Source organism: Elephas maximus, chromosome 19, assembly GCF_024166365.1.
Source record: "Elephas maximus indicus isolate mEleMax1 chromosome 19, mEleMax1 primary haplotype, whole genome shotgun sequence".
In the NCBI taxonomy this organism is placed as follows: Eukaryota; Metazoa; Chordata; class Mammalia; order Proboscidea; family Elephantidae; genus Elephas; species Elephas maximus.
In genome coordinates this window covers 72,414,004-72,441,743 of record NC_064837.1, presented here as the reverse complement: position 1 = coordinate 72,441,743, position 27,740 = coordinate 72,414,004, and the positions used below count along the sequence as shown (strand labels likewise).

Sequence of the window (27,740 nt, the reverse complement as noted above, 5' to 3'; positions counted from 1 at the left end):
AAGTACGGTCTTAACTGTGGAAAAATAGTATGTGCACAGAAAAATGTAAGATGAAAATGCACGCCATTGCTCTCCACCCCAGGGCTGACAGCCCTGCTCTGGCCGCAGGCCTCCAGGCGGTTCATGTAACCCCCTAAAGTGAGCTGAGGGGTTCCTGACCCTCCCATACTGTGAGGCTGGACCTGCAGGCGGGAGCCACAAGAAGGGGCTCGTGCGCCCGGTACAGTGGTCTCAGCGGATCAGGAGAAAGAACCCAGCGTTAGAGCTGCCAGGAGAAATCCTCTGGGCTCTCGTGGGAGGCTGGGCAAAATCCCACCTGTCCCGCACCTTTCTCCGCGTCCGCCCTCCATCCTCCCCTTCCTCTGGCCCTCCGTCTTCATAGGCGGCCTCACCGGACAAGCTCCCGTCGCCAGCCCGCACCGCCCGAGCCCCGGCCGCGCGTCCGCACCTGAACCGGCCTCCCCTGCGTCCCCGTCCGCCCAGCAGCCCTGCCCTAAACCGCTGCCGTCTTCCCGATTTGCGGACGCAGGGCCCTGCCGCCGCGGGAGCAAGGTCTCGGGGCGGCCCTCCACGCCGGAGGGTAAACACCCGGCCCTGGCCCCACCTCGCCATTGGCTGAGGGTCACCGTCTCCGCCCCTGCCATCTAGGACCCCGCCCAGGGACCTGAATCCGCCATTGGCTGCGGAGACAGCGTTCCCGCCCCCAGTCCCATCAGACCCCGCCTCTGCCCCGCCCCCGGCCCACCATTGGTTTCGAAGTCAGCACCTCCCGCCCAGGGCCCCGCCTATGCCCCGCCCTCGACCTATTATTGGCTGCGGTAGCAGCCACCTCCGCTGAGGAGCGGGTGGGCGTCAGCCTGGGGGCGGGACGAGTCCAACGGGGGAGCGGACCAGCCAATCGCCACGCTCAGCCGCCTAGCAACTGCCGCACACCAATGGCGGGGAGGGGCGGGGCCACGGGCTGTCAGCGCGGCGGGGGTGGTGCGGGAGCGGAGTCTCGTCCCGCGAGTCCCGCCTCTCCGCGTGGGCCGGGGATGGCGCGGGGCGAGGAGCGCGGCACCATGAGCGCTATCGGCAGCCCGGTGCGGGCCTACGACTTCCTGCTCAAGTTCCTGCTGGTGGGCGACAGCGACGTGGGCAAGGGAGAGATCCTGGCGAGCCTGCAGGACGGCACCGTCGAGTCCCCCTACGGCCACCCGGCGGGTGAGCGGGTCGGGGGCGCGAGCCGGGGGGCGGGGGGGGCGAGCCAGGGGGCCGGGGGCGCGGAGGGAGCGAGTCGGGGGGCCGGGGGCGCCAGCCCAGGGGCGGGGGCGCGGGACCAGTGGCGCGGTGTTGAGGACGTGCTGCCGGGGGCGAATGGCCGGGGGCGCTGGGCCGAGGACGAGGTCGCGGGGCTCAGGGGCGGGGGGCGAGGGACCGGGGGCGCGGGACCGGGCTCCTCTTTTCAGTCCCGTGGTGAGCGGCCCGCGCGGGAGCGGCTGGGAGAGGGCGGAGGCGGTGCCGCGTTGGGTCCGCGGACGTGCGGGCTATGCGAGGCCGAGGGGCCGTGGGGACCCGGGCGCGGAGACTGGATGAGGGGCGCCCGCAGGCCCCGCAGGGAGGCCAGGTTGAGCGCAATGTGTTTGGAGAGGGTGCGTGGCCTGCGCGGAACCGGGCGGGGGCAGGAGCCGGCAGGGCAGGGGCAGGAGAAGGGCAGGAGAGCAGGCCGCGTCCCGGAGCCTGGCAGGGGTCAGGAACAAAGTCGTGGTCGCAGCGTTTGGAGCGGAGCTTTGAGAACCAGGCGCCCAGACGGTGGCCCAGCGCGTGGGTCGGGTGGAGAGGCGCGAGAGAGGACGCGGATAAACGAGTCCCGAGGCCTCTCCAGGATTCCCGCTTGTCTGAGGGTCTCCTCGCCTAGTGGACAGACTAGGCAAAGATGCCCAGGTGACCCCCGATCCCGGCATGGGGCGGAGGAAGGAATCACGCAGAAGCTTGGGCTGCAAGCGCGGGGGCCACCGGGACGCCCAGGCTCTGCTCACAGTAGTAGCGGGTTAGGGGCTGCAGCCGGGCAGGGGTGCCCTGAAGTTTGAGATTGGAGAGCGGCAGCCTGAGGTGGCTGGATCCTGCAGGCCCCTGGAGTGTGAGTAGGGGGCTGCGAGGACGGAGGAAAGGAGAGGGAAGTGCCGTCTACAGAAACCTGGGTGGGAGACTGGAGAAGGGACAGGCGATGGCGCGACTCCAGGCCTTTACCTGCCAGGGTGGCTCAGCAGCCTCCGTGCTGCAGGTGTGGCTGTGGCAGGACGTGAGCGTCCTCGGGCCTGGGATTGGACATTTCCAGCATAGAAATTGTAGCCATTCTCTCTGCATCCTGGGTTTGCAATCGGCGACCAAGTTTTTGGAGCCCAGGAGGGACCCTTAGAGGGACCCCTCAATCTCGGAGACACTTAGAGCTCCTGACCTGAGGGGGCCTGAGGGCACGGGAGGCAAGGTGGGGGGTGGCAGGAGGCAAGAGGTCAAGGCCAGCCTAGAGGAGACATAGGTCACAGGAGGAGCTCCTGCCCTTGCCAGTCTGGGGGCTTTCTAAGAAGTGGAGTTTGCGTGAACTGGACACGTGGGCATCACAAGGAGTTGTGACTTGACCTGAGCTTCTAAGAAGGGAGGAAAAGGATTTGGGTCTGCTCAACCAGGACGGGGCACCTCTGACTAGCACAGGCCTCAGGGGAGGAGTGAGAGCTCATGGCAGCCTGAGGCTCCTGAGCAGAGAAACAACAGGACATGTGGGTATCTTAATGAGAGTGGTCTGTAAGGATTTAGGCTAAAAAGAAGGATTCCTGGTGGCACAATGATTATTAAGTGCTAAAAAAAAAAAAAAAAAATTTTTTTTTTTTTTTTTTTTTAGACCACTAGCGGAAACGTTGGTGGTTTGAATCCACCCAGAGGCATCTCGGAAGGAGACCTGGCCAACTGGTTAAGGTCACTGTGTTGAAAACCTGTGGAGCCCAATTCTCTGCACACACAGGGTCACTGTGAGTCACAATCAGCAACCAACAACAGGCTACAATAGGCTAAAAAGACACTTTTTGCAAAAAGTTTTGTTGTCTATTTGGCTTGAGACACCCCAGAAAAGAACCCATATCGTGAATGTGCCCTCTCATGGGTTTTCTATTTACTGAAAGATTCCTTTAAGATTAAGAGAAGAGACTATGAAAACTAGGAGGAAGTTAAAATCATTATGATTTTGAAAAAGTGACATGTTTCCATTTGAAACATGTTTGCTTCTGGCATTGAAGCAAGGGTGTGTGCACCTTCACACTTTTGTTCCCCTCTACCTGCCACCTGAGTTTTATAGGCTATGTTGCTATCTCACATTGCCCAGGTTTGTAAAACTCACTTTTGATTGTAGCTGTACTACCTGTCATAATCGTTCATGTTAACTCAACATCCGAGTGGGTTCAGTGCTCACCGTCAGTCCTTTTACCATTGATGTTTCTGGAATTCTTTACCTTGCTCTATCTCTTAATTAGCTACACTTCATTATCAGTCATTTTTTTCAGAAAGGGCTCATGAGTACTGTATTTCCTGAGCTTTTTCATGTTTGAGAATGCTAGCCGATTGTCTTTATTTTTTAACAAAATCTTGGCTGGGTATGATACTCTTAGCTTATATATTCTTTCCCCAACACTTTGTAACTCTCGTTCCACTAGTCCAGCATTGAATTTTGCTATCAGCTATCTGATATCAGAAATCAGCCTGATTTTTTTCCCCCATGTGAGTGATTTGCCTTTTCTTCCGAGTTTCTGCAGAATTCTTTCTTTTGGCCTCAGTTCACTAGCTAACTCAGGCCATGTCTCAGAGTTGAACGTCTTGTGTTGAATGCCTGATACACGGTGTGTTCTTTCAGTTAGCAGGTATTTTTTTAAGTTTCAGGGGCATTTACTTTGTTATATTTTTGAAGCATCTCTGTTACGTTTGTTGTTGTTTATCCTTCACAGACACCGATTGTATAAGTTTCTTATTGATGCTATAACGTATTTACCACACACTTAGCAGCTTAAAACAATACAAACTTATTATTTTACAGTTCTGGGGGTCAGAAAGGCCAACATGGTTTAGCTGAGTTAAAATCAAGGTATTGGCAGTGTGTTCTTTTCTAGAGGCTCTAGGAGGGAATCTGATTTCCTGCCTTTTCTAGCTTCTACAGGGCCCCCCGCATGCCTTGGCTTAGGACCCCCTTCCATCTTCAAAGCCAGCAATGGCTGGTCCAGTCTTTCTCATGTGGCGTGATCTGACACTGACTCTTCTGCCTCCCGCTTCCACTTTTAAGGACTGTTGTGATTACACTGGGCCCACTTTGATAATCCAGGATATCTCCCTATTACAAGGTTAGCTGATTAACCAAAGAAAACTAAACCCATTGGTGCCAAGTCAGTTTAGACTCAGTGACCCTGTAGGACAAAGCAGAACTGCCCCATAGGGTTTCGAAGTCTGTAAACCTTCGTGAAAGCAGGCTGCCACATTTTCCGTGGAGCGGCTAGTGGGTTCAAACTGCCAACCTTCTGGTTAGCAGCTGAATACTTAACCGCTGCACCACCAGGATTGCTGGTTAGCTGATTAAAAATCAAACCTGTTGTTGTTGAGTTGATTCCGTCTCATAGTGACCCTATTAGCCACCTTAATTCCATCTGCAGCCTTAATTCCCCTTTGCCACGTAACCTAACATATTCATGGGTTTTAGGGATTAGGACATGGACATCTTCTAGAGGCCATTATTCTGCCTACTGTGCCAATTAACCTAATGTTAGATCATCTTCGTCTTCCGTATTCACGTCTTTCTCATTGCTTTGATCTTTTTATTTTCCTCTTCTGCATTTCTGTGATTATCTCAAGGCTTTTCTATTTGTCAGTAATTTTTGGTTTTAGTAACCTATTCATAAACCAAAAACCAAACCCATTGCCATTGAGTCGATTCTGACTCATAGCGACCCTGTAGGACAGAGTAGAACTGTCCTTTACAGTTTCCAAGGAGAGCTGGTGGATTCAAACTGCCAGCCTTTTGGTTAACAGCTATAACAGCTATATCTCTTAACCAGTATGCCACCAGGGTTTCTAAACTGTTTGTAGCAGTTTTTAATTTATTAATTCATTCAGCAATGGTATTGTTGGGGTCTCCAATTTATTTCTTATTAAAAAAAATTTCATTTCTGAAAGAATTCATTTCATTAAAAACTCTTCTTTGAGCTCTTATTTTACCAATTTAGTGTTCTTATTAAGTTTGCATATTACATGAAGCAATCGGGATGAATTTCCTCTGTTCCTTGGGTTATGTTTTCTTTTAGGTTGGATTCTTTGTCTCTTTTTCTTTTTTAACTATATATACACATATTCACATATATACCTTTCTCTGTATACATATAAAGGAGCCCTGGTAGCACAATGGTTAAGCACTCTGCTGCTGATTGAAAAGTCGGTGGTTCGAACCTACCAGCTGCTCTGTGGGAGAAAGATGTGACGGTCTGTCTTTGTAAAGATTACAGCCTTGAAAACCCTATGGGGTGGTTCTACTCTGTCCTACAGGGTTGCTATGAGTCGGAATCGAACTGATAGCGAAGGGTGAGGGGGCATACATATAGGGAAGTGAACATACTGCGGTTGTGCAGATCGATGAATTTTTACAAACCCAACACACATGTAACCAGACCCAGACTGAGAACAGAACGCTAACAGCCCCCCACCCTGTCCCTTCCTTATTCTCCCTTCCAGTCACTACCCTCCCCGCCCCCCCACCCCCATAACCGTTCTCCTGACTTCTATCAGCGTGGATGCATTTGCCTGTTTTTAAACCTTGTACAGGTGTCATCAGGCAGGATATGCCCTTCTGCAAATGCTTCTCTTGCTCCCTTGTGTGTGAGATTCTCCCGTGTCGTTGGGGGCAGTTGTTTCTTCTCGTCGTATCCTTTGTGGGACTACGCCATGGTTTATTTATCATCTGTGTTGGATGTTAGTTTATATTATGATTACTTCTGCTGTGAACATTCCTAGTATGTATCTTTTGGTCTATGTAGGAATGTACCCAAGTGTGGGATTGCTGAGTACTGCGTATGCGCAGCTGTATAGATGCTCCCAGCAGTTTTCCAAAGTGATGATAGCAATTGACCCTCCTACCGGCAAAGTAGGAGAGTTCAGCTTGCTGGTATCCTCGTATCCTCGCCAACCCTTGGTAGTTCCCCTCCTTTGCACTTTAGCCATCTGGAGAGGTAGTTTCAATTTGCATTTCTCTGATGACTAATGAGGTAGAATACCTTTTCGTATGCTTATTTAGATTTCCTCTTTTGTGAGATGTCCAAGTCTTTTGTCCATTTTTTTCTATTCGGTTGTCTGTTTTTTTCTTATTGATTGGTAGGAGTTTTTCTTTCTTTATTTAATGTGTTCTGGATACAAGTTCTGTGTCAGGTATAACCAAAACCAAAAGCAAACCCAGTGCTGTCGAGTCAATTCCGACTCATAGTGACCCCATAGGACAGAGTAGGACTGCCCCGTAGAGTTTCCAAGGAGCACCTGGCAGATTCAAACTGCCGACCTTTTGGTTAGCAACCGTAGCACTTAACCACTACACCACCAGGGTTTCCGTGTCAGGTATAGGTATGTGAATAACTACTCCCATCTCTGGGTTGTCTTTTCACGCAATTTTAATTGTCATTGGGTGAACAGAAGCACTTAATTTTACTATAATCTTTAATATTCAAATCATCAATACTTTGTGGTTAGGAGTTTTTGGGTCCTGTTTAATAAATCTTTGTCTACTTAGAAGATGTTGCCTTGTACGAACTTTATTGTTTTAACCTTTCACATTGATTCCTGCTTTCCATCTGGAATGAAGCATGAGGTCAGAGCCAGGACACATTGTTTCCACTTGGATTCCAGTTGGAAAGAGCCTCCTTTCCCACCTTTGTCAGTCTGGGGAGTGTGTGGGCCTCGGCCTAGAGCTGTGCCTGTGTCTGTAACACGTGGGCCGGGCTCCTGGTCTTTTGCTGGTGGGTTTTACCCTGTGCTTTGTCTTCACGGTAGCTGTGGTGCGTCCCCACGTGCCTCTCCTGCACGGACAGCTCCACTGGACATTTTGTCACCTTTGCTGCAGTCTGGGTAGCAGACTGGGTCTCCACACTGGCCATTTTGTTTCCTCTTTGCCTGCAGTTGGAGGGCAGGGGTCTTGGGTTTTAGACTCTGTCCTGTAACCCAAGCACGCAATGAGGGAGAGGGAGGGGAACTCTGGGCTGGGTAGTCCCTCCTGCCAAGTGCCCATCTCCCAGAAAGGAGCCTTTACTCCACCATGACTCCTCACACTCCAGCCTGTCACCGTTCACCAGTGTCCTGGGCCTCACTTCTATCTGGGGGGCATGCCCAGTCCCAGCCTCTCTTCCCCTTGGAGGCTCTGCCTCTCCACAGCATGACCCAGGAGTTGGGGTGGCTGGCCTTGTCCTCTCTCACCCTGGAATCTCAGAATCTGGTGTCTCTCCTGGCCTCCAATGGGTGATATTTCGGGCACCAGGTTGTGACCCTTTCCTTCTCTGCTGCTGCATTATCTTCATTTTGGTCATTTCATTAGTGATGGGGGAGGGGGTAGACTAAATTGACATTGAATGCTACAATCTCTCGCCTCCCAATTTTTTCCCAGCACAAGAGACTAACTGTTTTCTGTGACTACTTTCCTGGCTCCTTTTTCCAGCTGGAAAATCTTATCTTCCTTTCTCTGTTTCATATTTGCTAAGGGCTGATCATGATAACTACCACACGGAGTGTGAGGAGACTCATTACTGAGCTAGGTTATGTTTGGCCCTGAGAAGTGAGTAAGTTCCTCAGGGCACTCACCGAGAGGGAAAACCCAGGACTTTGATGGAGGCGACTGGCCATTCTCTTATCCCACCCTCCGCTGTCCTCGGCTTCTTCAAATGGAATGTTCAGAAAGGCTCGGGAAAAGCAGCTTTTCCTAGCTGTGAGGAGCATTGAAGCGTCTTGTTGCAGCAAAGTGCGGCATGTGTCAAGACTTCATTTCTCTTCATGGCTGAACAACACGCATCCGCGCTACAGCATGGATGAGCCTCGAAAACATGATGCCAAGTGAAAGAAACCAGACCCAGAAGGACAAATACTGTATGATCCCACTTACATGCAATATCCAGGATAGGCAAATGTGTAAGAACCTAAATTCATTTTTTTTTTTAAGCAGGTGGGGGTGGGGGAGGAAGGGGAGAGAACTGTTGCTGAGGGGGGCTGAGTTTGTTTGAGGTGATGCCAAACATTTGGAAACGGGTAGTGGTGGTGGGTATACAACATGGTGAACGTGACTGATGCCACAGAATTGTGCGTGTAAAAATGGTTAAAGTGGCAAGTGTTTTGTTGTCTCTATTTGACCACAATAAGAGAAAAGTGTTTTGCACTATCAGGCAGGCTTTTCTCCTTTCCGCTGCCTTTGACGAGCCACTCCCTGGGCTGCGATTCTGCAGACGGTGTGGATTTACGAGTCACATGGCCAATCTGCGAGCTTCCCTTGGCAACCACTTTAGGACTGAAGACACCATCGCGTTTGCTCTACTGTGTATGGGGTCTCCATGGGTCGGGGTGACTTGATGTCAACCAACAACCACAATATAACCATAGTCAATTACATTTCTGAGAATTTGGTCTTACTTTTGTTTTTACTTAAGTGGGTTTGGATTTCTATGGTCTTGGATTCTTTTTAACATGCCGTGTAGTTTAAAGGCCACACCTGGGCCCCACCACATACATGGAGCCCATTCTGACTTCAGTCCAGTGCAGACACGACCCCTCTGGCGATGGGAAGCTGACAGCATGACCTGATGTGATCTAAGACCCACTGGCTAGAAGACTGAGGGCACGATTCTAGAACAAAGTAATGGGGACATTCAGTGGTCCAAAGTCCTGCCGGCATCCACCTCCTGCTGGTTCTGCCAAGAGCCTGCCTCCGTAGCCCGGCAGGGAAGGCTCAGCACTGCCAAGTTATGGGTTCCAGCGCCAAGCACTCTGTCCACCCAGAGCTGTCCACCTGAAACCACCTGATCTACTGGTCATCTCTTGGGAAACGTCTCCATGAGGCTGTTGGTAGAGACAAGGAGGTTGTCATAAGTGATTCTGGGGTTTTGTCATATGAAAGTAAACCTGTTGTTTTTAGTTGATGTAAGCTGCATATTCCAACCTCTTGCTGTTGTTGTGTGCCGTTGGTTGAGTCCATTCTGACTTATAGCGACCCTGTAGGACAGGGTAGAACTGCCCTGTAGGGTTTCCACGGCAGAAGCAGGCTGCCACATCTTTCTCCCACGGAGCCGCTGGTGAGTTCCAACAGCCGACCTTTCAGTCACCACTGTGTCACCAGGGCTATAAGAAAATATGAAGATCAAAGAAGATTGAGGAAGGGAGATAGCTAATAATTAATTACCCTCCCCCCAAATGTGACTTAGCCGGGTTTGCTCATGAATTTGAATCAACTGGCGTGTTATTTGTATTGTGATTCGTGATGGGGGTGGCATTCTGTCTCATTAAAAATAAAAACAAAAGCAAGTTTACAGAGAGGAAAGCATAAGTGCACATACCCTTAATACATAAGGCTGAAAAGTATTATTTCTTAGGAAAGATAAATTTATGTATGCAAAATACTGAATATTCTCTTAGATTCCTAAGACCATCTGGAGATAGAATGTGTCTCTTCTGGTTCAGAACAATGGGCATGTTTTACAGGACTGGGTGCTGCACACCGTTTGTTTTAACATATCATGTTGGTCTGACCCCTGAGAGATGCAGAAGCCAGCCTGGTCAGACTTTGGAATCACTCACCCAAATGGCTAGAAGCCTGTGAGTGGGATCTCAGCACCCTGGGCCTTGAGCTTCCTTATCTTAGAGCCTGGATGGGGTGGTGAGTGGACTGATGGGAGGTAGGTGTTTGCGGGAGCTGCCGGGTGAAATGGCTGTGGACGGCACATTCGTCTCCTGTGGCTGCCGCGACAAAGAGCCACAAACTGGGGCTTAAAGCAACGTAAATTTATTTCTCACAGTTTTGGAGGCCAGAAGTAGGAAATCAAGTTGTCAGCAGTGTTGGCTCCTGGACGTTCTGAGGGAGAATCTGTTCCTTTCCTGTTTCCCAGCTTCTGGTGGCTGCCGGCAATGCTTGGCGTTCCTGGGCTTTGTAGACCACCCCTCCAATCTCTGCCTCCGTCTCACGTGGCCAGCTTCTCTCTGTCCAGATTCCCCTTTTTTATGCACACCACAGGTTGGATTTGGGGTCCGCCTAATTCAGGATGACCTCATCTTAACTTGAGTACATCCGCAAACAAGGTCACGTTCACAGGTACTGGGGTTTAGAACAAGAAGCCGTGGTGGTACAGTGGTTAAAGCTAGCGACTGTTAACTGAAAGATCAGCGGTTGGAAACCACCAGCAGCTCCGAGGGAGAAAGGTATGGCAGTCTGCTTCCCTAGAGATTTATAGCCTTGGAAACCCTATGGGGTCACTATGAGTCAGAATAGACTCGATGGCAGTGGTGGGGGGTTAGAACTGGGACCACTATTTGGCCCACTGCAGGTGGGAAGTATTACATTTATAGACACGAAGGCAAGACAGAGCCACACGTCTGAGATGTTAGAGGAACCACACGAGAGGAGCCCCCAGAGCCCCGTGTCTGGCGGGCAGCATGCTGGCTCTGGCTGGGCTGGGCTGCTGGCGACTCTGAGGCTCCTGGCTCAGCAGGCCGGTGCCTAGGGCCTGACCCAGCCTGAGGGGCAGCAGCCCTTTTCTCTTAGACCCAGGGGATTGTCCTCACAGAGGGGCCTGGCTGACTGGCTCTGAGGGCCAGCACAATAGGGTCGCTCTACGTTCTGTACCGTAACGTGAAGTGCTCAGGGGCCGGTGGAGGGTGGCAGATGACCCTGTGGGGTAGACTCCACCAGGTCACCAGGTCTGCCCTCGCAGGTCCGGGCTTTGGCCCTCTTTGAAGCTTCAGGTGTCGAGACCAAGTTTACATAAAATGGATGCCCAGCGTTCTTTGGGCTAGTGTAGAAGGAGGTGCTGGTTCTCTTGCCTGAGCAGGGACAGGAGGCCTGGCTTGGCTGTCTGGCATTCGGGATGGTCATTCGCAGCAGAGTGAGACTGGGCACCACTCACCAAAGGGCTGACGTCCCCCAGGCCACTGCAGCTCCACTGACCTCTAGGTCAGTGCTTCCAACGAGAGCTTTTCTTTTCATCCCCAGACACACCACGTAGCCTTAGCGTCTGCTGTTCGGAGGAGCTCTTGAAACTAGAGAGGAGACCAGGAGATTGATGGTGCCAGGGCTCAGGCCTCTTCCTGAGGATTAGCGCGGACTCCGTGGGTTGGGACATTTGGTACAGCAATGCTGCTGAGGGAGTCCCTGAGTGGTGCAAATGGTTAACACACTCGACCACCCAGAGGTGCCTCAGAAGAAAGGTCTGGCCATCTATTTCCCAAAAATTAGCCCTTGAAAACCCTGTAGGGCACAGTTCTAGTCTGACACACATGGGGTCATCATGAGTCAGAGTTGACTCAACAGCAACAAGTTTTCTGGTAAAAGTAACCATCTTAAAGGGCACAACTCAGGGGCATTTCGTACATTCACGTTGTTGTACAACCACCACCTCCATCTAGGTCCCAAACATCTTCATCCCCAAAAGGAAGCCCCGTACCCATTAGCAGGCACTCCAGCCTCTTCTCCCCAGCCCCTGGAAACCACGAATCTGCTCTCTCATATTTTAATTTGACCTAAGACACTTTCTCAAATGCCAGGTACTCAAAGCTGAATGTGTCCATGACTTACATCTAATCAGTATTTATACCATAAAAGGGATCGTCTTCTGTCAAGGCATGCCTGTCTACTGGTTGCTGGAAGAGATTAAGCAGGTGGCAGAGGAATGAAAATAGATTGCTGGATTATTTATTCATCGTGTGGAGCTAAAAGTGTAGAGAAGCACTGGTTGGCATTTGACTTCTTTTTTTTCAGGAGGTTAAAATTATCTCCCTTTTTGCTTCTGCTATTCTGACTCATTCAATGAACATTCTGACAGGGCCACCTCGTCCCAGGCTCTGTGTGGGAGCCTCAGTGCATTCTGACAGGCCGCCTCGTCCCAGGCTCTGTGTGGGAACCTCGGTGCATTCTGACAGGCCACCTCGTCCCAGGTTCTCTGTAGGAACCTCGGTGCATTCTGACAGGCCACCTCGTCCCAGGTTCTCTGTAGGAACCTCGGTGCATTCTGACAGGCCACCTCGTCCCAGGTTCTCTGTAGGAACCTCGGTGCATTCTGACAGGCCACCTCGTCCCAGGTTCTCTGTAGGAACCTCGGTGCATTCTGACAGGCCACCTCGTCCCAGGTTCTCTGTAGGAACCTCGGTGCATTCTGACAGGCCACCTTGTCCCATGTTCTATGTGGGAGTCTTGGTGTATTCTGACAGGGCCACCTCGTCCCAGGCTCTGTGTGGGAACCTTGGTGCATTCCTATTTGATTTGATTACAGAATTCTTGGTGAATTATTTACCAACAGTTATCTTCGTCCGTAACACACTGACATCACGATTCTCAAAAATAGTTATGTATTCCTGAACCCAGATGTATCATTACTCACGGTGGTCACAGCAGACAAGATACAATAGATAAAACTGCAAGCACATACATGCGGAGATAACACAGAAGAAGATGCTGCAGAGAATAAGAGTGTCCAATAAGTAAGTTTGTGAAAACAGGAGGTCTTATGATATAAATTTGAACCCAACCATAAAAGGGTGTGGTTTGGGGGAGGCACAGCTGTGTTAGAAGCTTATCTTTGGAACAACTTTGATTTTAGAGAAAAAATAACTTGGAGTAAGAGCAGCAGTGGCTCTAGGCCTGGTGTCCAGACTTGGGGGTGGTGGCTGGGGGAGGAGTGGAAGGTTCTGGATCTGAACAGGGCACAGCACCCAGCACCACCCATCATGGGCCTGCGTGAGATGGGCCTGAGTTGGGGGCCCAGGGGATGCAGGTCCCTCTAGGGTGGGGCTGTCAGTCTACTTCAACCTCTGTGGGGTAGCATCGCGGGTCCATGTTAACACGTGTGTTCCCTCCAGGTATCCTGGGAGCCCGGCTTTGAGAAGGACTGGAGGATGCACAGGAAGGAAGGGCCCACCCGGCGGGCCTGATGCGTAGAGGTTGGGGCTTGGCGGGCTGCTGTCTTCCTTGTAAAACTGCCCTTGGAGGGGCTGCTTACTCAGCAGCCTGCTTTAATGGAACAGCCACCCTAAGAAGTCACTGAGTTCAGTTTGGGCCATGACGGTTAATAATTAACTCACTGTTATTGAGTTAGATTTTCTTTTACTACTTGTTTACTGGTAGCGAGACTCTGGGATGTGGAGGTCATTTGTATTTCGCTTTGGGGATATGTTAAAATGTATCTTTTCCCAGCACAGACCACTCTCTGTTCCTCTCTCCAGTTAGCTTCAAGAGTTTTCTTTCGGACAGGGCACTTTTAGTGCAAATGAAATGCAAACAAACAAAAAAATCAGATCAAAGTAGCTTAAGCAAAAAGGAACATATTGCTTTGTGCAACTGAAATGTTATTCTAGTTTCAGGCATGGCTGGATCCAGGTGGCTAAAAGATACCATTAGGAGTCTCTCTTTCTCACTCTATTTATCTTTTTTCCCAAACTTACCCCAGCACGTGCCCATCTCTGGTTTCTTCTGTGTTACTTTAATTCTCAGGTTTGTTCTTTTCCATCTGGTGAGGAGGCTGGCCAGTTGCATCTCCAAGTTATGATGCCAAAGTTGAGAGAGGATGACAGGGACCCTCTGTCCTCATGCATTGGGTCGCCTCCAGTGTTGTCAGGTCATTGGTGGCATTGTATCTGGCCCAGCATTTATAGTCGTTATCTGAAGGGAGCAGAAATGTGTGTTTTTAGAAACTTGGAGATACATAGCAAACACGTGATAAAAAAATGTTAAAATGGGGAGTGGGAAGCTCAGGGGCATAGACGGGGCTGCCGTTTTTCACACTAGGCCTTAGAGAGCATCTGACACCTTATACCACACACTTTCATGACTCAGGTGAAAATAAAATACAGAGGGCTCACAGGGCGCTGAAAAAGACTGTTAGAATGAATACATTTATGAAAACTACTTTTTAGTTGTTTGGCCTGAAAAAATAAGCATGAGAGGATACTTTCTAGATCAAAGGAGCCAACCATACTCGGGCAGTAGGTTAATCTCCTGAGGGACAAAAATAAAACGGCTCCAGTATGGGAAGGGTGGGTCTCTCACCACCTGCTAACAGCCGTGCCAAGGCTGGGGTTACCTCAGATTCAAAATTAAACCCCCAAGTGTGTGTAGTCGTCACTCCACGCAGACACTGCAAAGCCTTCGGCATTCCAAGGGAAAATATATATGTCCAGCATTAACTCAGAAGTTGCTAGAATAAATACATTTAAAAAAACTAAAAATATAGAACAAAATTCTAACTCACAAAAAAAGTCCAGACTTACTGGCCTGACAGAGACTGGAGAAACCCCGAGAGTACTGCCCCCGGACACCGTTTTAGCTCAGTAGTGAAGTCTCTCCTGAGGTTCCCTCTTCAGTCAAAGATTAGACAGACCCATAAAACAAAACGAGATTAAAGGGGCACCAGCTCAGGGGCAAGGGCTAGAAGGCAGGAGGGGACAGGAAAGCTGGTAAGGGAACCCAAGGTCGAGAAGGGCGAGTGTTGATGTCGTGGGGTTGGTAACCAATGTCACAAAACCATATGTGTAGTAACTGTTTAATGAGAGAAAAAAGAAAAAAACTCATTGCCGTCAAGTCACTTCCAACTCATAGTGACCTATGGGATGGAGTAGAACTGCCCCATAGGGTTTCCAAGGCTGTGATCTTTGTGGAAGCAGACTGCCACATCTTTCTCCCATGGAGTGGCTGGTGGATTTGAACCACCAACCTTTCGGTTAGCTACTGAGTGCTGAACCACTATGCCACCAGGACTTCTATATACGAACATACACATACATATATACTGCGTGTGCATGTAAATATTTATTCATATTTGTATATGTTTCACACTACACCTGCCTCAGCGATGACTGCCACAAAAGGACACAGGTGTTCTGCAGTTACCTTCTGCAGAGCTTAGTGGGGTTTCAGAGGATGGTGAGGAGGTCCTTTGAAGTCACGCCACAGAGCGATTAAACAGGGCCTGAAGCAATGAGGTGGGGCCGGTAGAATCACCTGGTCAAGGGATTTCAGAAGAGCATTTTCCTTTCTATGCAAGGATTCCTTCCTCAGCTTCCACCGGGTCCTCAGGAAAACCACACCCCACACTGTTCTGGTCTGAGAGAGTCAGAGGGAGATAAGGGGACTACTTCGTAGTGGGGTCGGCTCATTTGATCTAGAAAGTGTTCTCTTGTACTGATTCTTAGGGCGAAACAAGAAAAAAAAAATTTTAATCAGTACAGAAGGGTTATCTCTGTCCGTGAGGCCTGCCTCACGATACTGAAAACGCCCCATGCTCCTTCATGTCAGGAAGATGGGGAGGGAGAGACAGAGAAGGAGGGGGAGCTCAGAAAGTGCCTACTGGCCATACACGGTGTCCCTGTATGGGTGGGATGGGAGGATTCAGCACCCAGACCCTGGGGAAGCCAGGCCAGCCCAGGGAGTGCCTAATTTTAGATCATAAATGGGATTGGGCACAGTGGCTAAGAGCTCGGCTGATAATCAAAAGGCCAGCAGTTGGAATCCACCACCTACTCCTTGGAAACCTTACGGGACAGATCTACTCTGTCCTATAGGGTTGCTATGAGTCAGAATCCACTTGACGGCAGTAGGTTTGGTTTTTGGTAAAGGGAATTTGCTTCTACTTTTGTGTCCTTGATGTATACCCCTCAGACTTCTAACCTATGCAAAGAGCGGTGATTCTGAGTCTCTTAATTATGCCTGCCTTTGGCGCTGTCTTTGAATTTCCTTGAGGAAAGAACAAACAGATGCATTCCAGTCTGAGGGAGTAAGATTTTGTCCACTAGTTGATTTCTCTACCCAGCCAACGTGAGGGATCATCTCCTGTATGTTGAAGGGCGAACAGACGGGGCTTACAGTTAGTGGAGACAGCTTCTGTGGTACATATGAGACTGCGATTCCGTGTGACAGGGTTTTGGGGAGGGGGTCCATCCTCAAGACAGGCCGGAGGCCTTCCTGGAGGTTGCAGCATGAAGTCTGGGGCCCAAGCAGGCCCGAGAGGAAAGGGGCTTGGCAGGAGGGGCCTGAGGGTCCCTGAATGAGCAGCATCATCCCTAGGTCCCTCTGCTGAGTGGTTTCCTCTGCACAACCCCCAGCAGAGTCTTCTCTGTTCGCCTCCTTGTCTGACTGGGGTACATCACCTAGTAGCTTTTTCAGAAAGAAGACAGAAAGGTAACTCTGAGACTTTTGATTGGCCTTTTGGCTGGGTATAAAATTCCAGCCTGCAGTTTATTTTCCCTCAGTATTTTGAAAATGGTGCCATACAGCTTCCACTGAGAAATCAGATGCCATTTTGATTCCTGTTGCATTTTATGTGAGCTGTTTTTCCTAATTTTCCAGAAACTTATGACTTTTTTCTCTATCCCTAGTATCTGAAATTTTACCATGAACTGCCTTGGTGTGGATAGTTTTTCAGTGTTCAACTGGAGAATCATGTATTGATGTCCTTCAGTCCTGGTTAATTTTCTTGTAGTTATTACTAATACCACTGCTACTATTGTTAGTGATTTTGGACAATTCTCTATTTTTTCTGGCTGTCTTTCTGAAACTCCATTTAATCAGATGTTGGCCCTTATCCACAAACCTTGTAGTTTTCTTATCTTTTTCCTCCTGTTTTCCATCTCTTTTTTCTTGTTTTAGTTTCTGTGACTTCTTCTAACTGTTCTGTTGAGTTCTGTTGTTTGTGCTATGACATGTCTAATTTTATTGTCTGATTGGTCCTTTTTCTTGAGAATAGTCCTGTTCTTATTTTTTGAGTGCAAGACTCCTCTTCTTAGAGAACATTTAAAATATTAACTCTGAGAGGCAGAACGAGAACACTTGGACCTCCACGAGCCCACCTTGGTGCACTCCACAAAACACATGTCCCACACCAGGCACACACTAGACACACGCTTGATGATTTAGGAGTATAAAGCCACAAGGATGGAGAGACCTACGTACTTTATGGGATATCTTATACTCCACCCTAAAAATGTGGGTGATGTGCTATCAGGGTGTGAATCTAAGTCTCAGCTCCCTTTACCTTGCACACTGTTTGCCGTCAACCTTCTTTAATAAGGGGAGATTTTCTTGAATACAATATACTTTCTGGTGGGGCTTTTCTCTTTGGAGGGGGGCCTCAGGGCCAAGTCTGTCTAAGCATTCTAGATGCTTCCAAGGAGCATAAGGTAATCTATTTGGTAATGGCACCTTCTTTCTGGTTGCATTTTAGAGGAGCTTGTTTTCTGAGCTGCATCAGGCTTTTCTTTTCTTTTGGAGGAGGGCTGCTGAGGATCGTCTATCCACGGGGGGCTCTCTCCAGGGTAGTCTCTTGTGGCAGGACTTTCCTCTTCTTCTCACTTCCACCTCCTTGTCAGAAGTTTTCCTTTTAGAGTTACCATTCTTAATTCAGCTTTACTTGTCAACAAATTCAGAGCCTGGTCACATCCTGGAATGTTCTCATGACTAGTCTTCTCTAGACCCAAGTGCTTTGAGAACACTCCTGAATCAGTCCTGTAAGTGGAGTAAGTCAAGTACCACAAAGCCACTTAATGTCATGTTAGGAAGCTGCCATGAATTGAGTTTAATTTATTTTTCAGAAAGGAGGGCTCCTTCTGGCTTTCTCTAATCACTTCATAGAAGCCTTCTCTCTCAACGATGCTTTCTTGAGCATGAGTTCTCACTGACAGGTCTGACAATGTGGCTGGTCTCCACCAGAACATTTGTGAACACCGTGGTTTCACAAAGAAGTAAAATTGGTTTCTGGTGGATACTTTTTTCTTCCTTTTTTTTTTTTTTTAATGCTACTGCTTTTCTGATTTTAGAAGAAAAATATGCTCATTGAAAAAAGACTTGAGCGTAGAGAAAGGTTGAAAAAAAGAAGGTATACCCACCCATATTCCACAACCCAGAGGTCCCAAATGGCAGCTTTGGCTGTTCCCTCAGTTCTTTTTCCTTAAGCACATGCACGCACAAATACACGTGTCTGTGTTTTTACACAGTTGAGGTAGTACTTCAATCTACCTTCATACGCACTTTGACTTCACGTCTCCAGTGTGAGCCCCTGGGGATCATCTCAGCAGTGCAGACCCGTTCCATTGTTCTAGCCTAGCTCCTTGAACACAGAACCCAAGTCAGAGCCCATGAGTGCTGCCAACAGGCAGGGGACCCTGCTGGGCTGACTGCCGGTCACACGCGGGCTTCCTGAGGCCATGAAGGACCCCATGTTCCCCAACAGTCCCTCGAGGCAGAAGGCAAAGTCCTCTGGTCTTCTGACTGTTGGGCCAAGTCTGAACTGTGGGGGTCACTCTGCCCTCTGGGCAGCAGCTGGGGAGGCACAAACGTGAGTGGGTCTGGTCAAGGGAACCTGACTGTGAGGCTGAGGGGGGTCTAGGAGATACCTGGCCTTCACCCGACGGAGCTCAGCAGGCTGGTCACGAGAGAGGAGCCAGTGGGTTAGGCTGAGGCTCCCTACTGGACAAGAAGTACAGCTCAGCAGGTAGGGGTCCAAGAGCATCCAGAAGATGCTCACACAGCTAGACATCATTTGCCCTGTACATCTAAATCGGCACCAACAATGAACCCTTTCTCCCCTAAATGTTTTGACTGAAAACAACCCTGTGGACATGCTTTGCAGCCAAACCCGGGTTAAGATTGTCCCATGACCTCCTTGTTAACAGGTATCGACTACAAGACAACCACTATCCTGCTGGATGGCCGGCGTGTGAAGCTGCAGCTCTGGTAAGCACAGGGCTTTCCACCTTGATCACAATCACCTGGGTCCCTGCAGGACTGTGAGGGCCTCCCATGCACCATGCTCACACGTCCACCTTCCTAAGCCTCGGTCACCTGCCAGTTCTGAGAGCAGGCCTCCTCTCTCCGTTGCCCTCCACAGTGTGCTCACCACTCCCCAGAGTGTGTGTCCACCATCCAGGGTGCATATCCACCACCCGGTCAACCAGGAGGAGCCCCTGAGGGTGAGCACGGGGCTGTGCTCACTGCTGTGTCCTGGGTGTTACCTGTGATCATGCTGGAAGCTGGAGCCAGGGTGGGCTGTCCCAGACATGGTCTCTGCTCAGGGGGCTGTTGTGTGAGTGCCCTTGTTTCACAACTGTATGTACACATGCTCAGACACACACACACTCATACATGTATGCTTGCTCACGCTCATGTGCACCTGCACACTCGGGCACACATGCACATGCACACACACACTACACTGACACACACAGATACACTTTTCTGGATGTTGCTCTCATCTTGCCATCTTGCCTACAAACTTCCAGTGGCTTCTATCTGTGGATGAAGTCTAGACCCCCGAGGTTCCACTGAGGCTGGCCCAGGGATTCTTGATGGATCTGATACTGCTTCTCAGTAATCCAGGTTCTCATTCCCACATCTTTGGGAATGATGGGAGCCTCCTATTCCCTCCTGAGCCCCGGCCCATCACTCCAGAGTCTGGGTGCATCTCTGAGACATGGAAGGCAAGGTGGTCATCAACCACAGTGACAAGGAAGAGAAGCAACAAAGCTACCTGCATCTAGCTGCTCATGTGTGGGAGACCCCTGCGCGAGCAGGGCCAGGCCCACGAGGGGCTCCTGTCCCTGCACAACCACCTGGTGAAGTCGGTGTGCTAATGGCTCAACCAGCTGTGTGTCGACGTTCCCTGAGGAAAGATGCAGCACCCACCGTCCCGGGAGCTCTGCCGTGAGCACATGCACAGGAGCTGATCTAGCTGGCCCTTCTCAGAGTTCTACATGTCCCAGCAGTGGGAGCCTCCGTATACCTCCCCTGCAGGTCAAGCACCCTGGGCCTCTGTTCTCAGTCCCAGAGTAAAAGACATAGCCTGTGTATGAGGGCTGATCCCAGTGGATCTCATTGCTGGATTGGAAACGGACGGACCAGGCACAGCTCCTGCCTGCTGCCCAAGTGTAGACTCACTGCCCCAGTGTAGACTCACCACCCCAGTGCAGACTCATTGCCCCAGTGTAGACTCACTGCCCCCAGTGTAGAATTACTTCTTCCAATATAGACTCACTGCCCCCAGTGTAGACTCACCACCCCAGTGTAGACTCACCGCCCTGGTGTAGGCCCACTGTCCCCAGTGTAGACTCACTGCCCCCAGTATAGGCTCACTGCCCCAGTGTAGGCTCACTGTCCCCAATGTAGACTCACTCCCTCAATGTAGACTCACTGCCCCAGTGTAGACTCACCACCCCCAGTGTTGACTCAATGCCCCAGTGTAGACTCACCACCCCCAGTGTTGACTCACTGCCCCAGTGTAGACTCACTACCCCCAGTGTAGACTCACCGCCCCAGGGTAGACACACCACCCCGAGTGTAGACTCACTACCCCAGTGTAGACTCACTACCCCCAGTGTAGACTCACTGCCCCAGTGTAGACTCACTGTCCCAGTGTGGACTCACTCCCCAGTGTAGACTCACCACCCCCAGTGTTGACTCAATGCCCCAGTGTAGACTCACCACCCCCAGTGTTGACTCACTGTCCCAGTGTAGACTCACTACCCCCAGTGTAGACTCACCGCCCCAGGGTAGACACACCACCCCGAGTGTAGACTCACTACCCCAGTGTAGACTCACTACCCCCAGTGTGGACTCACTCCCCAGTGTGGACTCACCACCCCAGTAGTCTCACTGCCCCAGTGTAGACTCACCGCCCCAGTGTAGACTCACCACCCCAGTGCAGACTCACTGCCCCCAGTGTAGACTTCCCGCCTCAGTGTAGACTCACCACCCCAGTATAGACACACTGGCCACAGTGTACACTCACTGCCCCAGTGTAGACTCACTGCCCCCAGTGTAGAATCACTTCCTCCAGTATAGGTTCACTCCCTCAGTGTAGTCTCACTGCCCCAGTGTAGACTCACTGCCCCAGTATAGACTAACTCCCTCAGTGTAGACTCACTGCCCCAGTGTAGACTCACTCCCTCAATGTAGACTCACTGCTCCAGTGTAGACGCACTGCCCACAGTGTAGACTCACTGCCCCAGGGTAGACTCACTCCCTCAGTGAAGACTCACTGTCCCCATTGTAGACTCACTCCCTCAGTCTAGACTCACTGCCCCAGTGTAGACTCACCAACCCCAGTGTAGACTTACCGGCCCCAGTGTAGACTCACTGCCCCCCATGTAGACTCACCACCCCAGTGTGGACTCACTGCCCGACTGTCGGGCCACTGTCCCCAAGGTAGACACACTGTCCCAGTGTAGGCTCACTGTCCCCAAAGTAGACTCACTCCCTCAATGTAGACTCACCGCCCCAGTGTAGATTCACCACCCCTAGTGTAGACTCAATGCCCCAGGGTAGACTCACTGCCCCCAGTGTAGACGCACTGCCTCCAGTGTAGACTCACTGCCCCAGTGTAGACTCACTCCCTCAGTGTAGACTCACTGCCCCAGTGTAGACTCATTCCCTCAGTGTAGATTCACTGCCCCAGTGTAGACTCACTGCCCAACTATAGAATCACTGCCCCCAGTGTAGAATCACTTCCTCCAGTATAGACTTACTCCCTCAGTGTAGACTTACTGCCCCAGTGTAGACTCACTACCCCCAGTGTAGACTCACTGTCCCAGTGTAAACTCACTCCCTCAGTGTAGACTCACTGTCCCCAGAGTAGACTCACTGCCCCGGTGTAGACTCACTGCCCCAGTGTAGACTAACTCCCTCGGTGTAGACTCACAGGCCCTGGGTAGGCTCACTGCCCCGAGTGTGGACTCACCACCCCAGTATAGACTCACCGTCCCTGTGTAGACTCACTGCCCCAGTGTAGACTCACTGCCCCCAGAGTAGACTCTCCGCCCCAGTGTAGACTTAGTCCCTCAGTGTAGACGTACTACCCCATGGTAGACTCACTCTCTCTCAGTGTAGACTCACTGGCCCCATTGTAGACTCACTCCCTTAGTCTAGACTCACTGCCTCTAGTGTAGATTCACTGCCCTCAGTGTAGACTCACTGCCCCAGTGTAGACTCACTACCCCCGTGTAGACTCACCACCCCAGTGTGGACTCACTGCCCCACTTTCAGCACGCTGTCCCCAGTGTAGACTCACTGTCCCAGTGTAAACTCACTCCCTCAGTGTAGACTCACTGTCCCCAGAGTAGACTCACTGCCCCAGTGTAGACTCACTGCCCCAGTGTAGGCTCAGTCCCTCAATGTAGACTCACCACCCCAATGTAGACACACTGCCCACGGTGTAGACTCACTGCCCCAGTGTAGATTCACTCCCTCAGTGTAGACTCACTGCCCCATTGTAGACCCACTCCCTCAGCCTAGACTCGCTGCCCCCAGTGTTGACTCACTGCCCTCAGTGTAAACTCACTGCCCCAGTGTAGACTCACTTCCTTGATGTAGACTCACCATACCAGTGTAGACGCTCTGCCCACAGTGTAGACTCAACTGCCCCAGTGTAGACTCACTCCCTCAGCCTAGACTCACTGCCCCCAGTGTTGACTCACTGCCCTCAGTGTTGACTCACTGCCCCAGTGTAGACTCACTTTCTCAATGTAGACTCACCATTCCAGTGTAGTTGCTCTGCCCACAGTGTAGACTCACTGTCCACAGCGTAGACTCACTGTCCACAGCGTAGACTCACTGCCCCAGTGTAGACCTACTGCCTCCAGTGTAGAATCACTTCTTCCAGTGTAGACTCACTCCCTCAGTGTAGACTCACACCCCAGTGTAGACTCATTGCCCCAGTATAGACTCACTCCCTCAATGTAGACTCACTGCCCCAGTGTAGACTCACTCCCTCAGTGTAGACTCACACCCCAGTGTAGACTCATTGCCCCAGTATAGACTCACTCCCTCAATGTAGACTCACTGCCCCAGTGTAGACGCACTGCCCCCAGTGTAGGCTCACTCCCTCATTGTAGACTCACTGCCCCAGTTTAGACTCACTGGTCCCAGTGTAGACTCACTTCCCCAGTGTAGACTAACTTCCTCAGTGTATACTCACCACGCCAGTGTAGATGCACTGTCCACAGTGTAGACTCACTGCCCCAGTGTAGGCTCACTTCCCCAGTCTAGACTCACTGCCCCAGTGTAGACTCACCACCCCAGTGCAGACTTACTGCCCCCAGTGTAGACTTACTGCCCCAGTCTAGACTCACCAGCCCCAGTGTAGACTCACTGCCCCCAGTGTAGAATCACTTCCTCCAGTGTAGAATCACTCCCTCAGTGTAGACTCACTGCCCCAGTGTAGACTCACCATTTGCAATGTAGACTCACTCCCCCAGTGTGGACTCATGTGCCTTAACACAGCTCTCTCTCCAAACACGATTTACGTAACATCTGAGTGATTAAAGCCCACCACTGTGCCTGTAGTCTCGCTTTTATAAAGAGAGGGCCCCCAGGTGCCCGTCAGTACGTCCAAGTCCCTCCAGATGAGAATGGGACGGCCTTGTAGGGAACTGGGCTCAGTTTGCATGCCTTGTTAATGGCCTTCAATGTCTTTTCCAGGGACACGTCGGGGCAGGGAAGATTTTGTACTATATTCCGCTCCTACTCACGGGGTGCACAGGTAACCTGGCATGTCCTTGAACTAGGAGGCAGACCAGCTTTGAATAAATAGCATTTAAAATGCTTACCTGACCATCCTGTCACAAAAAATCGGAGAATAAGGCAATTTAAGCATTTACATAAAATGCCATCAGAGTCTAAAAATGTGCTTGGATGTGTTTGGTGGGTCTCAGGCTTACACAGCACTAGGAGTGCGTGTCTGTGCATGTCTGTGCCTGCACATGTGTGCATGTGTGTTAGCGTGTGCCTTTGTGTGTGCCAGTGTTCATGCATTCTGCACATGTGTGTGCACGTGTATACACATGGCTCTGCATGCACACGCATGTGCATATGCATGCATTTGTGTGTGCCTGTGTGCATGCATGTGCGTGCGTGTGCAAGTGTGCCTCGTGGATGGTCTGTGCACAACTGTGCATGCGTGTGTACACATACTTCTGAGTGGGCAGGCCTTGCTTGTTGTGGAGGTGGTCTTTTCTGTGACACACCCGTGTTCCTAGAGTAGCATGTGGGTGTGGGGGTGTGAGCTCTAGTCCCCAGCTCACCTAGAAGTTTGGGGTTTGTCGATGAGCTTATGAAATATCACTGGAAATATTCATGTAGCTGCTACATTTGGTAGATAAATAAAAAGAATATATTTTATGATAAAATAGCTAAAGTGGTTGTTTAGTTTGTTTTGTTTCTTTGACATAGTAGAGAGTACCACCCCAGCAACCATGCCCTGTGGCCAGGAACCGTGTGTGTCTGTGTCCCATGTTTTAAGCACTGCCACCTCTTCCTCCAGGGTGTGATCCTGGTCTACGACATAGCAAACCGCTGGTCTTTCGATGGCATTGATCGATGGATTAAGGAGATTGATGAGGTAGGACCTGGTGACACTGTCATCAGAGCTCTGTGTGGCTCCACTGTTTGACTGCAATGCTTCCTACTGTGGCTGGAGGGTAGCCGGGCAGTGACGGGCCCTGTCGGAGCAGATGGTCAGTGCCAACCCCACAGCATACAACAGAATCTCACAGAGTAACCCACTGCCTTGTTTTCCTTTTGCCCTTAGCATGCCCCCGGCGTTCCCAAAATCCTGGTGGGGAACCGGCTGCATTTGGCCTTCAAGCGGCAGGTGCCCACGGAGCAGGCCCGTGGCTATGCCGAGCGCCTGGGCGTGACCTTCTTTGAGGTCAGCCCCCTGTGCAACTTCAACATCACCGAATCGTTCACGGAGCTGGCCAGGACCGTGCTGCTGCGGCATGGGATGGACCGGCTCTGGAGGCCCAGCAAGGGTGGGCTCAGCCGGGGAGCTGAGAGAAGGGGAGCCAAGGGGGAGTGGACTGGGGGGCTGAGAGAAGGGGAGCCACGGGTGGACTCGTCCGGGGGGGCTGAGAGAAGGGGAACCAAGGGGGAGCGGGCTGGGAAGGGTGAGCCAGGGAAGGGTGGCCTGAGATAGGGTGGCCTGAGGGAGGGCTCTCCTGAGGCAGAGCAGAATCCATGGCCGACTCAGATGAGCCCCTTTGAGGTTAACGTTTGTGAGGTGCTCAGGCCAGCTGGTGCAGGGCGGGCGGGCCGGCGTTGGCCATCACCATCCCGCTGGGTGTCTTCTCTCTTCCCCTGTGCATATCGCCTTGAATGATTCACTTTTAACTGATTTTGTTTGCAAAGAGAGGAACTTGAGAGACAGAAGTGCACAGAGTGCTTTTAATGCAATGTAACTTGCGGTTAGAATATGGTATTCAAAGCACACAGTGTGAATATATCCAAAAATGCACGTTCTGGTATTTCATCTGCTTTGTGGAACCCTGTTTTGACACGGTGCAGCTGTCATGGTTTTCCCTTGAGTAACTCGTCAGCTTATCACTTCTAAAAGATAAAGAAGACAAAATATACATTCATTGAATTCAGCTGCATAGGATTGGTTGGACAAAATACTCTTCTCAAACAGGATTTCTGGCTTCAGCACTATTGCCATTTTGACCTGAGTGCTGTCTGTGGGGGGTGTTCTGTGCACTGTAGGACATTGAGCAGCATCCCTGGCCTATGCCCACTAGATGCCAATCGCACGGCCCCCCCAAATTGTCATAACCAAAAATGTCTCTAGAACTGTTCTAGAACAATTTCTTGGAACCCTTGGTTTTAAAACAAGCCAAACACAGTGGATCGTGTTTTTTTTTTTTTTTTTCTTTCTAACTCCTTCAGGATCCCACACGTTGTCTGAGATATTTAGGGTTAAGATGTTATTTCTGCTCCCGTCCTTCCCTGTGCGAGCTGGGAGTGGAGACAGGGCACTGACAGAGCAGTGGTTCACACTGAGAGCTCACCCATGAGTGAATGATTTAGGCCAAACGCAAATGAACACAATTTGCTTTTCAAGTGTTTTCTTCAGTGTGGTATGTATTTATAAAACTGATCCTACATTCATTTGATGTCAGGTATACAATGAGAAGGAAAACATTTCAAAGCATTTTTTCTGAAGCCTTAGTCTCTGAGTCCAAACCTGAAGGAGATTTCATGGGCCAGCTCATCTCTCAGATTTGGGGGGAGGGATGAGCAGGCATCTCAGGTGTGGGGACATCAGAATTTAAGGGGTGGAGGCGGGGACCTTCAGTATGGAGTACCACCAGGCCCTCCACACGGCCTGGGGGAGCATTGTAGCCCACCTCACAGCCTACCACTCCAGAGGGTCCCCAGGCCCAGAGGGAGGGCGGGTTCAGGCTTCCACCCTGTGGGCGGCTGGTGTGGAAGATAGCAGTCAGGTGAGCAGTTTTCTTCCCTTTTCCTAGTGCTCAGCCTGCAGGACCTCTGCTGCCGGGCCATCGTGTCCTGCACGCCCGTGCACCTCGTGGACAAGCTCCCGCTCCCTGTCGCCTTAAGACGCCACCTCAAGTCCTTCTCCATGGCCAACGGCCTCAATGCCAGGATGATGCATGGCGGCTCCTACTCGCTCACTGCCGGCTCCTCACACAGGAGGAGCCTGCGGAAGGCCAAGGCCAGCCGCACACCCCACAGCCCCCCCAAACACTGTGCCAGGAATAGCTGTAAGATTTCCTAACGGTGGCATGGGAAGAAATGCGCTGGAATCTCACCAGAAGAAACTTGGATGGCGACGCTTGAAAGACAAAAAGGCAGAAACGTTCCGGATTCAGGGAACACTTTCCAGTTTCTATTGATGACAATGCTGCTTCGAGATGGGTGCGTGGTGACACCCTCTCACACCGACTCTCACGTTTCTGCTTGTCATGCATGAAGCTCTTGTTCTAGCTGTGTGCTCGTAAAAGGGGGATTTGTATTGTGTTCCATCCCAGATAACGTGGAATTTTGGATGTTAACTTATATCATGATTGCAGTAAATGTTTTCATTAAAATAACTGGTTTTATAAAAACGAAGAGATGAATGGGATGTGTGTCCATTCAGAACAGAGATGGTGAGATCAGTCAAAGGAGGCAGTGTTACCAGAGGGCCCATTCTGTAAGCCTCCTTTTGGACATCCAGGCACGGACTTTAAGATGCTGTCGGCGTGTGTGGAGATCACGTACAGCAGGCCTGTCCCATGTGTGTGGAGCAGATTTGATAAAGTTTTTGCTATGTTATTTACTACATTTTGGGATAAATAAGTGACTTATATGCTTATTTTTCTGTAAATCTACAATTTTTTGTACAAGATGTTCTACAAGTCATGAAGCTAAGAGAAGAAAATGCCAAAGATATCTCGAGTTAATGTTGAATATAGTCACCATATTTGCAACAGATGGGCAAGGGAAATATCACCCAGGAGATATTTGAGGGATGATGTGAGTAATAATATTTAAGAAAATGTTCCTCAAAAATAAAATGTTTGTTTCTCTCTTGGTAGAGTTGTCGGCTGGTTTTTTCTAATTGTGCATATGTATATAGTTGTGTCATTTATATAGCTGTGCGGCTGCCGTAACCAAGTACCGCAAATTGGGTGGGTCCTGAGAACAGAAACATATTCTGTCACAGTTCTGGAGGCTGCAAGTCAGG

The 27,740-nt window shown here is 50.5% G+C and overlaps 1 protein-coding gene across 1 annotated transcript; it reads left to right on the top strand.

Moving 5' to 3' along the window:
- The first annotated feature begins 982 nt into the window (after positions 1-982).
- Positions 983-27,532, top strand: RAB40B (RAB40B, member RAS oncogene family). Its single transcript, XM_049859190.1, has 6 exons — positions 983-1,203; positions 18,898-18,958; positions 23,696-23,756; positions 24,537-24,614; positions 24,804-25,026; positions 26,521-27,532. Exons 1-6 carry the CDS (start codon positions 1,035-1,037, stop codon positions 26,787-26,789), a joined length of 861 nt encoding a protein of 286 aa, XP_049715147.1. The 5' UTR covers positions 983-1,034; the 3' UTR covers positions 26,790-27,532.
- Positions 27,533-27,740: the final 208 nt, after the last annotated feature.